The following is a 16,857-nucleotide window of genomic DNA, read 5'->3' on the forward strand; positions in this document are numbered from 1 at the left end:
GCAAAACCCTGTCACAAAATAAAAAGGGCTGGGAATATAGTTCAGTTGTAAAGTGCCCCTGGGTTAAATCCTCAGTACATACATACATACATACATACATACATAGAAATTAAAATTGTGTAGGTACCTTAAAGAAGCTCATAGTTGTTTTTGCAGCAGTTCTGTTTCAGGAAAGTTATCCCAAGACATTAATCAGGGATATAGTTAAATATTTTTGTTTGAGAATGTTCATCACAAGTTGGGAATGGTGGTGCATATCTATAATGCCAGTGACTTGGGAGGCTGAAGTAGGAGGATCACAAGTTCAAGGCCAATTTTGTCAACCAAGTCTCAAAATTTAAGACTTGGGGATGTAGCTCAAGGGTAGAGAACCCCCCAGGTTTTATCCTTGATAGTGCAAGAAGAAAAAATTTAAAAAAGAAGGATATTCATCACAACACAATTTATAATGGCAATATATTCAAAGCAATGTAAGTTCTCAAGAATAGGGAAAAAATGATATAGGGCCCATACCTGTTACACTGTAAAGCCATGAAAACCACATTTTCAATGAAAATAATGACATGAGAAATATAAGAATGTAAGTGTAAAAGTCCATGATATTAAACAATATACGCCCAGCAGCATTTGTTTCTGAAATTATAAATGTTTTATTCACACAATGACCAATACTGATAGGAAAAAGACTGAAAGGAAACTTATGATATTACATTACAATACATTATTTTGTGTGAGTATGTTGTCATAGACCAGAACAGAATCTGATAGTCTGCAACTTTGTTTTGGACAGAAAAGTTGCAGAGTCATGTCGGTAAATTAAGGGTACCTGTGATGATCTCAGCCAAGAACTTTCCTGCAGGTGGTAGGATTCCAACAGGCTGTCCCTGGGAGCAGGAAACAGCATTCCTAAATCCTCTGACTTTGAGAGGCTGTGCCTGGGAAGGGAGTGTATCAGGCTGGGTCTCAGGGCACCAGTCTGTTGCAGCAGATACACTCATCATTCTTCTGCTGTGTTCACATACTTGTTATGATAAGCTTTGATCTCCCTGTCCATCTTATCTCCATTCTTGACTTTTTAATCTCAGAAGGAATAAAACTTTAGGATGTGGGGTTTGTTTTGTTTGTTTCTGTTTAAAAAGCAAAAGTGATTCTTAGTGTGGGGGGTTTGGAGTACGAGAGGGCCTCTCAGTCAGGGCCCATGTTCAGGTGCTCCTGCCTTACGACTGGCAGAGCCCCAGCTGAGCTCTGCTGTGTAGCTGCAACAAAGGCAAAGATTATTGAGCTTTGGTTCATTAATGGTTCAGTCAGATATCCTATTTTGTTTGTTTTCAGTACCCATGTGTGCCTAATCTTGGAGCTACATTCCTAGTTCTTTTATTTTTTTACTTTTTGAGACAGAGTCTTGCTAAGTTGCTAGGTGTCTTGTGTTAAGTTGCTGAGATTGACCTTGAATGTGTGGTCCTCCTGCATCAGCCTACCAAGTCACTGGGATTACAGGTGTGTGCCACAGCACCTCACCTGTTGTCTTGTTGTTGGGATAGAATTGAGATAGAAAGGTGTTGTCCTACTTCCTCCCACACACAGACCCAGTTCCTAACTATCTCTAACCTGTGGTGTTCACCCAGGGACTTTACCTTGGACCTTGTAAGATCTGCCTGCCACGTCTTAGGAGACCATTCTGTTAAACCACTGATGGAAATTCTGAACATCTGAAGGATCATCTAGTTTCTGAATGTAGCCTTTTTTTTTTCTTTCTTTCTTTTTTTTTTTTTTTGGTGGTGCTGGGGATCGAACCCAGGGTCCTGTGCTTATAAGGCAAGCACTTTACCAACTGAGCTATCTCCCTAGCCCCTGTAGCCATTATTTACAGAGTTAAAAGGATGTACAAAACTCTGATAAGGGACAGAGGAGGTTCAGAGATAAATTCAGAATCCTTGATTTAGCATTTCCTGAGTATCTCTGTCAGCTTCTCAACCAAGAGCAGTGGAGGTACACAGATGAGTAACTTCAGCAAACCTCTGATTCAGACCTATGTGTGTGGTACTGTGAAAGACACTGAAGATAAATTAATGAGATGCAGTCCTTGTGCTTTATAAAATCATGATCTATACAGAATGGGAATAGGCAGATGTGTGAACCACTTACTACTAAGTGGAATAAGTGCTGTCTGTAGTAGGGCCCAGAGGAGGGACCAATTACTTCTGAAATGGCCTGGCCACTTTCTAGCTATGTGCTTTTAGTCAAGGTATTTAACTACTCTACCCCTCAATTAATCTATAAAATGATGATATAATGAGTTAAGGCATACAATGCACCTAAAACAGGGCTTAGTAGTCATTAAATGTTAGCAATCCTTTTCCTTTTCTTCTTCCCCTTTCTTCCTACCCAAAGATGAGTAGTAAAGGTTTCATTGAGCAGAGGCATAACATGAGTCAGGTGTGTTGAGGAGCAGGGTGGTGGGATGATGTGTATTGGGGGGGGGGGTGTTGAATGAGACTGGAATGCAGACTATTTGTAGATAATTCTTCTAAGGAAAGAGGATAGAGAACTGCATTGGGTCCAGGTTATGGAAGATCTTAAATATCAGCCAGAGGAATTTGGGCTTGGGCAACAGAGAGCAAAATAATCCACACATACTTTATGAAGAGCATGTTGTCAGAGGAGGGAGATGTTAGAGGGGAGAGAGCATCTAGAAAGCTGCTGCAAAATTCCAGGCAAGAGCTAAGGCCAGAACTAAGACTTACCATTTCTTAGATGTTCTTCCTCCATGTGGTAGACCTGAGGATGCAAGTTCATTCTGCCCTTGTTCTTCATGCCTGTGGGTTTCTTGCTGAAGAAACATTGGTTTGAACCACAGTTTATCCTGTGTAGCCCATAAAGTTTAATATTCTGAGATTATGTTTACCTTTCTGACTTCAAAGCTGATCTGCCTATATATATATCTGCCCATTTAGCCATATTCATTGCATTGCATGAATTTGATCATATACACAAGATATTTTTGCACATGGACAACAGTGACTTGCACAGAGCTAGGCAGCTGTTCAACCTGCTGAAATATGAAATAGCCTCACTGCAGGAGAGTCTTCCTGCAGAGAGGCCAGTATTTAAAATCACAGTGAAAATTACCTTGATATTGATTGTGTATAAAGACATGTTTTCCAGAGGCTCTGGGATACCAAGGGAGATAGAATTAGTAACATTTATTGAACTACTTCAAGTACTAGGAGCTGGATTAGGTTCTTTGGCATACTTGATTTCATTTAATCTTCACAATCCTGTCAGGTAAATACTACTGTGCCTCTATCTATCTATCTATCTATCTATCTATCTATCTATCTATCTATCTATCTATCTATCTCAGGCAAGGGGATTGAACCCAGGGCTTTGGGCATGTGAGGCAATACTATGCCCATTTTACAGTAAGGAAGTGAAGGCTCAGAAAGTTCAGGCTTTGAGCCCATGGTCAGATAGCTTGCAAATGTTGGTCCTTCTTCATTTGTACAGTTCTATAGTACATGCAAAATACTCTCAGAATTGATTCATGCAAGAAACACAGACAAACCCACATAGATACAGTTATATCATACTAGACAAAGGTTCTAAAAACATGGATTGGAGAAAAGATAGCCTCTTCAACAAATGGTGCTGGAAAATATGGAAATCCATATGTAGCAGAATGAAATTTAACCCCTACATGTCATCCTGCATGAAACTCAACTCAAAGTGGATCAAAGACCTAGGTATTAGACCAAAAACTAGAAGAAAATGTAGGCCCAACACTTCAACGTGTCAGCTTAGGAACTGACTTTCTCATTAAGACTCCTAAGGTGCAAGAAGTAAAGTCAAAATCAATAAATGGGATTGCATCAAACTAAAGAGCCTCTTCACAGCAAAGGAAACAACCAAGAGCATGAAGAGAGAACCTACAGAATGGGAGAAAATCTTTGCCACCTGCACCTCAGATAAGGCATTAATTTCCAGGATATACAAAGAACTCAAAAAACTTAACACCAAAAATCAAAAACAACAAAAACCAAATAACTCAATCAATAAATGGGCAAAGGAACTAAACAGATATTTCTCAAAATAAGAAATATGAACAATCAACAAATATATAAAAAAATTCAACATCTCTAGCAATTAGAGAAATGCAAATTAAATCTACACTGAGTTTTCATCTCACTCCAACCAGAATGGCAATTATTCGAAATATAAGTAACAATAAATGTTGGCGAGGATGTGGGGAACAGGGTATACTCATACATTGCTGGTGGGACTGCAAATTAGTGCAGTCACTCTGGAAAGTAGTATGGAGATTCCTCAAAAAACTAGGAATAGAACCACCATTTGACCCAGTTATCCCATTCTTTGGTATATAGCCAAAGGATTTAATATCAGCAAACTACATTGATGCAGCCATATCTATGTTTATAGCTTCACAGTACACAGTAGCTAAGCTATGGAGCCAACTTAGATGCCCATCAGCATATGAATGGATAAAGAAATTGTGATATATATATACACAATGGGATATTACTCAGCCATAAAGAAGAATTACTTTATGAAATTTGCCAGTAAATGGATCTATCTGGAGATCATCACACTAAGTGAAATAAGCCAATCCCAAAAAAACTAAAGGTCGAATGATTTTGCCAATATGGGGAAGCTAACCCACAATGAGTGGGGAGAGGGAAAGAATAGATATTCAGTAGATTAGACACAGGAGAATGAAGGGAAGGGAGGGGAGATAGGAAAAGGAAAGACAGTAGAATGAATCCAAAGTAATTTTCCTATGTACTTATATGAATACACCACAGTGAATCTTACCATCATGTACATCCACAAGATTTGGGCCCTAATTAGAATAAGATATCTTTCATGCTTGCATAATTTTATAAAAATGGACACTACTGCCATGAATAATTAACTAGTAAAAAAGAAAAAAATTGTTTTGTGCATATTATAAAAGGAAAGAGCCTACTAAGTAGTTAATTTAAAATGTTTTTGTGTTTGAGAACAAAGAAAATTATATTTATTTGGGGCTAATTAGGATTGCAATCCAGGAAAACAAAGATTCAAATAATCTTGAAAATGTGCTCACTCTTTTTGTTTTTAAACAGGAGGGTATTTAGTCAAAACACTGTGTTCAAAAGTTACTAGGATTGGGGGACTGCTCCTTTACAACAGGTATATTTTATATTTTATTTGAAATAAGTTTTATGTATTTTGAGTTCTATGTAGATAGAATCATACAATATTTGTCAGGGTCTGATTTCTTGTGTTCAATATTATTTTTGCAGATTTATTCATGTTGAAAATATCAGTAGGGTTTTTTCCCCCACTGCTATAAAGTATTTATTTATTTTTGTTGTTCTAGGGCTCAAACATGGGCCTTGTGTGTATGAGACAAGTGCCTTGCTGCTAATTTATACCCTGAACCCATGATAAAATATTCTGAACAGATGACACTTTTTCTATCATAGTGATGATGAATATTTGGGATTTTTTTTTTCTTTTTCTTTTATTTTTTTCTTTTTTTTTTTCAGGGCGGGGACTTGAACCCAGGGCCTCATGATTGCTAGCATGTGCTCCACCACCTGAATTATATTCCACAGTCCACTGTTTTGTTTATTATGAATAATGCTTCCATAAACATTCTTGTGCATGCATTTTGATGAAAATAAGAAAGTATTTTTTTGAGTACTTGGGTCTCCTGATTATGTATTTAGCTTTAGTAGATATTGCCAATTTTTTCAAAGCAGTTGTTGAATTCACACTCCTACCGGCAATGTAAGAGAATTCCAATTGTTTCACATCCTTACCAGCAGCTGGTCTTGAGTGTTTTAATTTCAACCTATTATGGCTATAGGGCAAGGGTTACTTTTTTTTTTTTTTTTTTTTTTTTGAGAAGTATGCTATATAAGGATGTTTGCCTGACCTAGATATATTAATTGCCTGTCTCCGAGTTTGGTTGTCTAACTCACATGGTCCCATCCTGTTCCCAAGGATGTAATGGCATGCCTTTGCTGGAATCCAGATATATTTTTTATGTTAGGCTCTTTTACTTTGCAAAGATCACAGACATTTTCAGGTTACTTTAGTATTATAAGGATTGTATTGGACTTTAAGGAAAATGGGGTGAAGCAAATGTCTACAAAAGAATAACTGGAAAGTTGTTTAGATGACAAAGCAGCTCAAAAACCTAGACCTTCACTGGGCATGATATGCATACCTATAATCCCAGCCACTAAAGGGATTGCAAGTTTGAGGGCATCTTCAACAATAGTGAGACCCTGTCTCAGAATGCATGAATGAATGAATGAATGAATGAATGAATGAATGAATGAATGAATGAATGAATGAATGAACGAACGAACGAACCAACGAGTGAACCAATGAACGAATAAATAGGCTGAGGATGTAGCTCAGTGGTAGAATACCTCGGTATTCAATTCCCAATACTTTTAAAAAACAAAAAAACAAACAAATAAAACCCTCGACCTTCTTGAGCCCTAGCATTAGGATCTATTGCTGCTTTTTCTTTTAGAATTCTCACATTCTGACTTGGCTAATTTTTTCTACTTTCCTGCCACTTCTGATAATTCTACCTATAGTTCCTTTTTATTAAACTTCCTTGTGATTATTTATTCCAGCTACTGCTCTAGCTACCCACTAGTGGACTCATCCCCAAAAACCCATTTTGGGCAGAATTTCCACACTAAGCCACTTCACAGGTTGTGGCCAATCTGTGATTAACCCATTTTGAAATAGGGATCTACCAATAGTCCAATTAGGTATGGTCACTGAAGCAGGATTTACATGATACCAACATGGCAATTTATGAGGAGTGCCCTTAGTATGACATCTTGGGAAAAGCAAGTATTCTGATTGCCTGATTTGTATAATCATATTTTTATATTCTAATTGTTGTGTATGTTGCATTCTAATTTGCTAGACATTTCTCAAACCCTTATCTGTCAGTACAGTAACTGTTGAAAAAAGGAAATGAATTATTTGTACTAAAGAACTGTTCATAGTGAACATATGCCAGTTCCTAATGCTTAAGGTCTCTTTTTATATATTTTCAAGTTATATACTTCATGTCTTGGAAGTATATCTATAGACCAGGACTAAGCTTAAAGTGAATTTTACTCTATGGATGGCAGGCATTGGGGGTGGTTTGGGGAAGTATCTGGAAGAACTTCAGGATGTGTGAGCTATATCTAATTGTATCCTGCTTTACAGATTAGAGAACTGAGGGGTCAGGGGGGCAAAGACATTTGCCCAAGGTCACATGGCTGGGAAGCGGAAGAGCAAAAACTCAAATCCAGGTTTTCTGGTTCGCTATCCAGAACTCTTTCTCCTATCCCACGCTGATTGGGAGACATGACCCACATCTACACACAAATTTTTACAGGTACAAAGATGATCTGATAAAAGCAAACTATAGTTAAGGAGGGCGGTGAGAAGAGACAGATCTCCTAGGGACTGAGATGATTTCAAGGCAGTGGGTTTTGATGTAGACCTTCTATGACTGGTTGAATTTAGAATGGAATGGAGAAGGAGGAATGGTGCAAACAGGAAGGCCACAGGACTTTTCAGAGACAGAGAAGAGACTTGCATTGCTGCGCTGGGGGTTTACGTAGGAAAGGAGTGGGAGAGTAACTGTGGTAAGGAGTTAGGAGAATGCCTTCTCAGGGCAGTAGTGAAGATGCAAGGTCATGGTGGTAAAGTGAAATTCTGTAATGTCACATGCTTGGCATCCTGGTATCTACCCAACTTTAGCTCTCTTTCTCCCTACCCCAACCTTTGTTTGAGGAGGTAGTAGAACCTTGTTTAGGCCTCATTTTTCTCAGGCACATAATGTGCTTTTTATTAAAGAAAAGGAATAAGCTTACAGAGAATATGGGTTCTTCAGCCCTGTTCTTCTAGCTAGAGTCTCTGGATCTGGCCCCAATTTTGGAGCCTCTTTTGATGTCTAGACTGCAAACAAAATTCAAGTCCTAGTAGAGGGAGTTAAAGGTACCTTTGTAAGACTAGTTAATTCCAGAAGCAAGTAACCATAATTCTTTGGTGGTATTGTCTTGGTCACCTCTATTTGGGGCTATTTCTGAGCCTAGGGGTTTGGCCTACAGGATTGTAGTTTGCCTATAAAAATTGTGCAGCCTTTCAGCCCTGCTTTTCCAACAGTCTGGGAATTCTGGTTGTTGCCAGAGAGTTCCTCACAGATGACAACTGGGTTTAGTTGGAGCTGTAGCAGAGGCTGCACTGAGACACCTTTTCCTCTGCCTTGTTATACCTCTGGGTGGTGGCGGCTGCCCAGCCAGATGGGGCTACCATTCAAGAATTGTTTCCCATGTGCTTCTCCCACCTGGGCATTAGCCAACAAGGATTGACCTTGCTGCTTGAAGCTCAAAGCATTGCCTAGTGCTGTGCAGACTGACCCCCTTTTCCCTACTCTGGCCTTCATGTGCCTTGGCATGTGCATCCCATTGCCTTGGCATCTGTGGGTGCCCCAACCCATTCATGCAGAGTAGAAACCAATCAGCTGGCCCGCCAGCTGCTGCATACCCTGGATGTCCCCAGGCTGCTGCTGACCACAGTGTGGTGGTTGGGAGGAATGAGCACAGCTCCTGTCCCTGTTCTCTCTTGTCCTCCACTAAGTGTTTTTTCTTTCTCAGGCACGGTTGCCCCTTGTGTTCATTTTCCATCCTACTTTGTTTTCCATGCCCTGATTTTACCCCGTCAGAGTGGACAATACTGTAGTTTCCCAATGAGACAATAGCTATAACTATTTATTACCATTTTACAGCCATTCTCCAAGGAACTAAGTCGAGGACAGGTTCTTGATTAGTCCAGAGGAGGGCACTCCTGGCCTCAGGTAGGATGTTTGGGCCCAATAAGTCTAGGGCGCTCTCGACATAAAAGCCTTTATAATTAATTGGCATTGAATTGCTGGATGTAAGGAATTGGATGGATTTAGTAGTTTATTTCCATCCTACATGTGAAAAGGAAGGGGTAAAACCCTTGGGAGGGCAGAAAGTTTGAATCCGCAGGATCTCAGAATCTTGCACCTCTGATACCTGTAAGAAGTGGGGCAAGTTACCTCTCTGAACCCTGGTTGCCTTATGTGTTAAATGGTTATGACCAGACTGTCTCTTCTTAGGTTTTAAATAAGTTGATACAGGCAAAGCTGTTAGCCAGGTGCCTGGCCATGAGCACTCAACAAGAACCAGTCAGCTGAGTTTAGAAATGGTTTAACTGTACAGCTAAAAGTACTCACAAGTAGCAATTGACAGTTATTTTCACATTCATCTATTTTTTGCTTATTTACTCAATTATTCACTTAAATAATGCATCTGGGATATATTTACTAGGTGTCTACTATCAGTCAATTTTTCCCTTAGTCCAGCTGTATTTTGTAAGATCCAGCCCAGCCTAGGGGAGTTGGGACTACCCTTACAAAAACTGATGAAGTCTAGCCTTTAGTGGGGTGGGTCAGAGAGCTTTTTAAATTCACTATTGGGGGGTTGAAAATTTTCTGCATCTCTGACTCCTTAGACAAGAGGGCCCTAGGCAGAGCAAGTTTTTCTAGCATTTGGGCAACACTAAGACAGGACAGCTTTTTACAGATACCTTTGTTCCTGACCCCATTTCCTGGAGGGAGGAGGGGACATATATCCCCTCCTCCCAAAGGCCCCAGCCAGCAAGCTTGGACCTGCTTGTAGTATATTGGTGCTGTGTTTCCTGGAACAACCCTACTGTGCTCTTGTTTCTTCCGGCATCTCTCCACTCTCATTCTTATAGTGATGCCCCTTCCTGCCCCTGTGTCTCAGGGCCTGTCTCCAGTTAAACTGGAAGAACCACACTGCTACTCACACTTTCCTGAGTCTTCTTTTTATATTGTCCCCTCTTCTCCCAAACCTCATAAGTTGCCTTTGGGCTGTGTGCCAGAGACACACAGGGCAGGCAGTCTGCTGGATGACTGAGAGGCACAGGTGGCTAACCCAAGCAGTCTGTGAATAGACATCATGTGTGATAAGGGCCATGATACATAGCGCTGTGGGAATAGCCAGGGTAAAGCAGCTGGCTGTACCTCGAGAAGTCAGGGAAGACTTTACCAGCAGGTGGATGTTTGAGCAACCATAAAGGACTTGACTAAGTAGATCCACAAGGTAAATAGTGGCAGAATGTGATTTCCAGTCAAGGAGAATAGAATGCATAGAAGCCTGAAATTGCATGATAGTCATAGAGAAATATAATGTGATATGAATGGAACACAGGGAATATTTTTTTGTAGTTGAGAGTTCATGAATAGCAAAGGGAGGAAATGAGACCAGGAAGGGATCTACTCACAATGGCTTTGTAAGCTATACTGTGTAATTTAGACTTTGCCCTACCAGTGCTGGGAAAACTGTGAAGAGTTTTATAAAGCAGCATGACATGGTCAGACTCATGTAGGGAAGGTGGGATGCCTGGCTGTAAGAGAATGGATTGTCTTTTAGCAATTTTATAAGACAGACACTGTGGTCTGATTTTTATTCCTGAAAACACCGAGGCCCTGGAGGTTAAATGCTTTGCCCAAGATCTCAGATTCAGAAAGCAGAGGACCTGGCTTCTTGGCTCTGAATCTCATTTTCCTGGGCACATCACCATCATTAAAAGAGTCTTCTAGAAAGCTACCTGCAATCAGGTGGTGGGTAGATGCTGATAGGACAATGTGAAGCAAATGGTCATTGATATAATCTTGTTAAAGAAATATAGTACTGGGATTTTGTAGCCTGTGGTGTTCAGTCTCCTGACCTCCATGCCAGTGCACAGAGAGCAAGAAGCAGTGGGAAGCTTTGAGCTGCAAGCTCTACATTGGCTTGACAAGATCTATTCATCACTGTCTCACTCATTAATTCAGAGCAGCATCTACTGCCTAATATTGGCATTTGTCAGTGACTTGTTTGTGGAAGCCCCTGGTGCTCGCGGCTGGTCAGTTCTGTAGTCCACAAACCCAGGGTGAACCCTGACAGACAGAGGCAGGTCCTTTCTCTACATTTTGTAAAGTAAAATAACCTTTTTAAAAAACAAAGGTAACATGATATAGCGGTAAAGAACACTAAGTTAGAGCTTAGGTAAACCTGGCTTTGGTTCTGCTGCCGCCACCTTAACTAGCTGTGAAGGTTGTTTAATATGTATGAATCTCAGTCTCCTTATCTTTAGCCTACCTGAAAAGATTATTATGATGATTAAAATGCAATGTTTATTAAACATTGAATCTTTTTATTAAACATATGAATAATGTATGATAGTTTTAATTCTTGCTATTATTATTACCACCACCACTACTGCTACCACAGTTAAGGAATATTTGGAAAATAGAAGAAAAAATATTGTATAATCCAATCACTGTGATGCAACTACCCTGATAATTTATTTATAGTTCCTTCAAATCTTCTTTCTCTATTATTTCTAAATGTATCAGATTTTATAGCCAGGCATGGTTTTGTTTGTTTTCTCTATGGTGGGAACTGCATTATATTTATTTTTTTTTAACAGATTTTTCTAGATTATAAGAATGGTGTGTAGAATTGCTGGGGCAGTTGCACCTGCCTTTAATCCCAGTCACTGAGGATACTGAAGCAGGAGGATTTCAAGTTTGAGGCTAACCTCAGCAACTTATCAAGGCCCCATATTGAAGTAAAAATTTAAAAAAGACCTGAGGATATAGCTTGGTGGTAGGTTCAATACCTAGTACTGCTCCCCCCAACCAAAACAAAACAAAACAAAACAAAACAAAACAAAACAAAACAAAACAAAAAAACAGAATAGTGTGTAAAATTCAGAGAGTATAGAAAAGGAAAAAAGAAAAACCGTACTCATAATGCCAATCTTATCCCCAGACCAGAGGCAATCTCTATTAACATTTTGGTGTATCTTCTTTCTCTACATTTTGTAAAGTAAAATAATAGCCAGTTACCTTACCTTATTAAAGTTTATTTGTGGAATTGAGATCATATTTTTTACACATATAATTTTTATATGATTTTTCAGTTTACATGATATCATGAATACTTCCTTATTATCTACGTGTCATTTTCTGAGATTGCTTAATAGTCCCAATGATGACTCTATCATAGTTTACAAAAACACTTCCTTAGTGTTAGACCTCTAAGTTTTTTCCCTATTTATTAGTCTATAATGCTTCCCATAACAGACCGAGGGAAACAGCCGCAAAACAGTCAGAAACTTATAATGTACTTCTGCTGTATTGCTCTGTGTGAGACACAGCAGGACCCCTTAGAGTCAGCCTCAAAGGAGCTCAGAGACCAGACAGCCTGGAACTATTTACTAAGGGTAAAATATATAGGGGCTTCTTTGCCAAAACTGTCAGAAAGAATATATAAATGTATGTAGCCTTTTTCCCTGTGGAAGCTGGGACCCAGAAGCACAGCTCATATGCAGGAAAAAGCCAAGCAAACTTTGCTGCATGTTCTCACTAATATACACAGATGGCCTCCTGTGTTCAAATGCCTTCTGAGCCAGTTACCTTAGCTGCCAGGGCCTCTGGTGAGAACCTTTGAATTTACTTCCACATGGTTTCCACTGGGGAACAAACAGTGAGAAGCATCAAGATCAAGAAAGGAACTCTTATGAAAGTAAGGAGAGTCAGACTGACTCTAATCTGGTGGTTTTTTTTGTTTTTTTAATTTTCTTAATTGACAGATAAAATTGTATATGTTTATCATGTATAGCATGCTGTTTTGAAATACACATACATTGTGGAAAGGCTAAATCAAACTAATTGACATGTGTCACCTCATATTTTTATGGTGAAAAAACATTAAAATCAACTCAGCACTTTTCAAGAATATAATATATTGCTATTAACTAAAGTAAATTACAACAATATGAATGAACCTGAAGGACAATATGTCAAGAGAAATAAGCCAGGTCCAGAAAGACAAATACCACGTGATCTCATTCATATGTGGAGCAAAAAGGTAATCTAGAGAAAGGCTGAAGTAGAGAAAGGAATGGTGGTTCTAGTCTTGGTTTTGACAGACTTGCTCTGGGACCTCAGGCAAGTTCTTACCTCTTTACAAGTCTCTGTGTTCTCCTGGTAATATAGATGATCTACCAGACCTTCCCTGCATTAACATTCTAGAATATCCCAAACCTTCCTCTTGCTAAAGTGAGCATCCTGGTAAAAGTCACAGGATGCTTCTCCAGAGTCTAGAGTTTCTCTTAGTTAGTACCAAGGGAACCATGCATGCTTTTATATCCCCAGTTACTTTCTCCTGGTAGCAATTGGAACATGTGGACACTGAAAGACAAGAAGTAACTCTCCCTGGTTGCAAACACTAGATTCAGAATCCCGAACCTTGTCTTTTACGTATTACATATTTGTTCTCTTATGCACTTTGTACTCGTATTCATACTCTTCATTTAGCAGGTGTGTGGTTCAAAGAATTGCAGATAGTTTGTGTGACTGGAAGGTAAAAGGGAGAGTGGGCAGTTACAGAAAAGTCAAGCATTTCTCCTCAGACCAGTCTGTTTCTACAGAATTCTTTGCTCATTTTATCAGTCCAGATGAGAGAGAGAGTCTTTTTAGTTTGCTTTTCAAAAGCTGTTATCTTTATTGCCTTATCTTTCCATTTTTAAAGTAACATATGCTCATTATAGAAAGTTTAAAAATTACAAAAAAGTAGGAAGAAAAAAAATTCACGATGGTCTGACTGGCTAAAGACAACTCTTTAACATCTTGGTGCATTGCCATTCAATGTTTTTTTCACACTATCTTTTTATGTAGCTGCGAATATGTTGTAATTATAGTTTTAACCTTTGTATATGGTGCCTTTCTACGTCTTCCTAAAATTTGCCAAAAATGGATGTTAGTGTCATTAGTTAATAACTGTGATCATAAAATATACTGACTGAAATATGTATATATTTTCTTTTTCTAAGATAACATATTTCTTTTTAACAGGTTTCTTGTGGCTCAGAGCATAATTTGGCAGTAATTGGTAAGTAATTTTTATACTGATAACCGTGTCCTGAAACTCATGTGACAGAATTGGAGAAGACTCTTGGTTAACCAAAAACTAGGGTGCATGTGTGTGCGGATGTGTTGGGGAAGACTTGGGGAAATGGAAGCCTTGGGTTGTCCAAGAGTTTACTAGAACCCCTTTTCTGAAAAGTTTAATCTATATCATTAATCATCTTATTAAGGTACCCAAACTGCCCTATCTGACCCAGGAAATATCATTTGAGGACCTTAAAGAACGTACAGGGGCTTGGACTGTAGCTTGGTGGCAGAACACTTGTCTAGCATGTGTGAGGCACTGGGTTCAATCCTTTGCACCATATTAAAAAAATTAATAAAATAATCTATCCATCTATGACAACAAAAAAAATTTTTAAAAAGAACTTACAGGCACAGGATAGCCAGACATAAAAAGGGGGAGTGGATTGTATTGCTTCTGGCTCTTTGAATAAATTCCTTCTACCAAGTTCTTTCTTCTTATTTTGGTTCTTTCTTAGAAATAGGGGGCTTTGCTCACTGCCCTCACTGCCTTATATTTGATAGCACTCAGGAACCTCCTGGGTGGACTTAAGCCTCTGGTCAATTGAGACTTCCTTTTAGTTGGTTCTGGATGACCCATGTTCCATGTTTTCATTATTAGACCTGTGAGCAATTCATTCAAGAAGCCTTTTCATTATGTTCACAGGTAGATTCAGTCTCTACCTCACAATATATTAGAGAGACTATAATGTAGAGTGCCCAAGTTCAGTACAGGCTTTTACTTACTAGAGCCCTAACTTGGGCATGGAATTTAATCCCTCTTTGCCTTATTTTCTTCATCTTTAAAATGAGGATAACAGTAGTGCCTACTTCATAGTATTGTGAGGATTAAATGAACTAATATATGCAGGGCAAACAGAAATGGCACTTAGCTCCTAGTAATGGCTTTAGAAATGTTAGGTGTTCTTACCTGATATTATTAGTTTAAGGAATTGCCCTTCTCTAGGCTTTAGTTCGCCATCTGTAAAGTGGAGGGCATAAAACAGAAAGTCAAGTTTCCCTCCAGCTCTGGTCATTTAAGACTTATTACAACATCAGCACCGCCTGCCTCTTGTCACTGATTTCTGTTCCAATTTATCTCCCTAGCCTCTGACTTGAAATTTCTGATAGGCAAGGCCCTTGTGATTTTCTTTTATTTCTTATTTGGTCTTCTCACTTAGAACAGTGCCTGGCTCTCAACAGAGACTCAAGAACTCTCAGAAGACTGGTGTAGCTGCCTGGGTTGGTAGTAGTTTGAAGCATTATATCACAGGCCTACATGTGATGTGCGGAGAGGCAGGACCAAGGAGACAGAGGAGGAAGGTTGTCTGCAGCAGTGGAGAGTCAAAGGGACTGGAGTCAGAGAAAGAGCTAGAATATATAATGGCAAACCTGTATGCTTTGCAGCAGTACCAGACACTTTATATTGGAACTGCTCCAGCCTGGGTGTAATTAAGACAAGCTAATCAAAGAATCAAAGGATGTTGTTGCTACTGCTGCTAGCACTGAACTGCGAGAGGGTAGCTTCCTTTGGGACTAGCGCAAACAAGAAGATTGAAGGCAATCTAAATACAGGGAAGCAATAGTTCAGACAAAGGAGGGAGCCAGTGCTAGCAGAGCATGGGCTGAACTGACATAGGCAGACTGTGGCTGTAGAAAGAGCAAAGAGTGCACGTGGACAACTTTTTTCATACCTGCCCCAGCTTGTGTGAGCTTCCATTCCGCCACCCCCGTCTATGTAATGGGGGTAAATAATTCCTCCTTGCAGGATTGTTGCGAAGATTGGGTAAGGTAAAGTATGTGAAATGCCTGACATATATCACCTACCTACCTATCCATCTAACCATCTGTTTCCCATTTCTCTTGGTGGGTGGGAGTGGGGAAAATCATTTGTCAGTATAACTGTTCTAGTGAAGTATTTCTTTGTTGGGAGAGAGAAATGAGACATTCTGGAGAGGCGTGTCCAATGTTACCCAAGTGAGGCCATCAGTGGCAGCAGAACAGGACATCCTGGTGAGCTTGAAAGCAGATTAATTTTTTGTTTTGTCCCAGATGCCCAGGGCCTGGCTTATAGTCTGTTGAATTAATGTTTCCAGAATGAGAAAAGGTGGATCTGTCGTGGGGTTCTCTATAGTATACCTGCTAGTGAGCTTGGAGCCAGAGTCTGTCCACCACTGGAGGAATGCAACCCTCAGTGGTTACACTGCATAGTGCAACCTTTGAAACCTAGAAGTGACAAGCAGCTGCCTATTAGAATTGGCAGGAGGCCAGCAAAAGGGAGAGAAGCTAGAGAAGATTCTACCAGCTTAAAGCTGTTTCTCACAGATTGCTCCTCCCCTCAACCCTTTTGCCATTGCCCACTTTAGACAAAATTCCCTGCCTTCAGCGTCACTCTCTGAGTTCTAGCCCTTTAGTACTGTGTGCTGTGTTCCACATGTCATAGACACAAAATAGTTATAGAACAGACTAGAGCAGAGTATCAAGAAGCCAAACTTTGCTCAAGGGTAGAAGCAGCCACTTAGTCAGCTTTGTCACTGTGACAAAATATCTGCGACAACCAACTTATGCAGAGGGAAGATTTCTTTTGGCTAATGTTTGCAGAGGTTTCAGTCCATGGTCCCTTGGTCTCATTGCTCTGGGCTGGTGGTGAGGCCGAACATCATGACAGGGTTGGACACAGTGGCACAGGCCTGTAATCACAGCTACTTGGGACTGTGAGGCAGGAGGACCACAAGTTCCAAGCCAGCCTGGGCAACTTAATGGACCCTGTTTTAAATTGATAATTAAAGGAGGGGGGTAGG

General features: G+C 39.8%; 1 protein-coding gene across 10 annotated transcripts in view; it reads left to right on the plus strand.

Annotated features, from left to right (window-relative positions):
- SERGEF (secretion regulating guanine nucleotide exchange factor) overlaps nt 1–16,857 on the plus strand; it is a 244,378-nt gene that overhangs the window by 125,920 nt on the left and 101,601 nt on the right. For 8 of the 10 annotated variants that reach the window (XR_013757735.1, XM_079103959.1, XM_079103960.1 and 5 more), the window contains one exon: nt 13,982–14,018. The exons of 1 other annotated variant lie outside the window; for it this stretch is intronic. Coding sequence is in view for 7 of the 9 variants with exons in the window: in XM_079103959.1 (XP_078960085.1) it covers nt 13,982–14,018 (37 nt within the window). In the remaining 2 variants the exon portion in view is untranslated. Of the gene's footprint in view, nt 1–8,815; nt 8,885–13,981; nt 14,019–16,857 lie in introns of all 10 variants that reach the window. One more of the 10 variants, XR_013757734.1, reaches the window with a different exon arrangement.

The sequence above is a fragment of the Sciurus vulgaris genome (genome assembly GCF_902686455.1).
Source record: "Sciurus vulgaris genome assembly, chromosome: 11".
Taxonomy (NCBI): domain Eukaryota; kingdom Metazoa; phylum Chordata; class Mammalia; order Rodentia; family Sciuridae; genus Sciurus; species Sciurus vulgaris.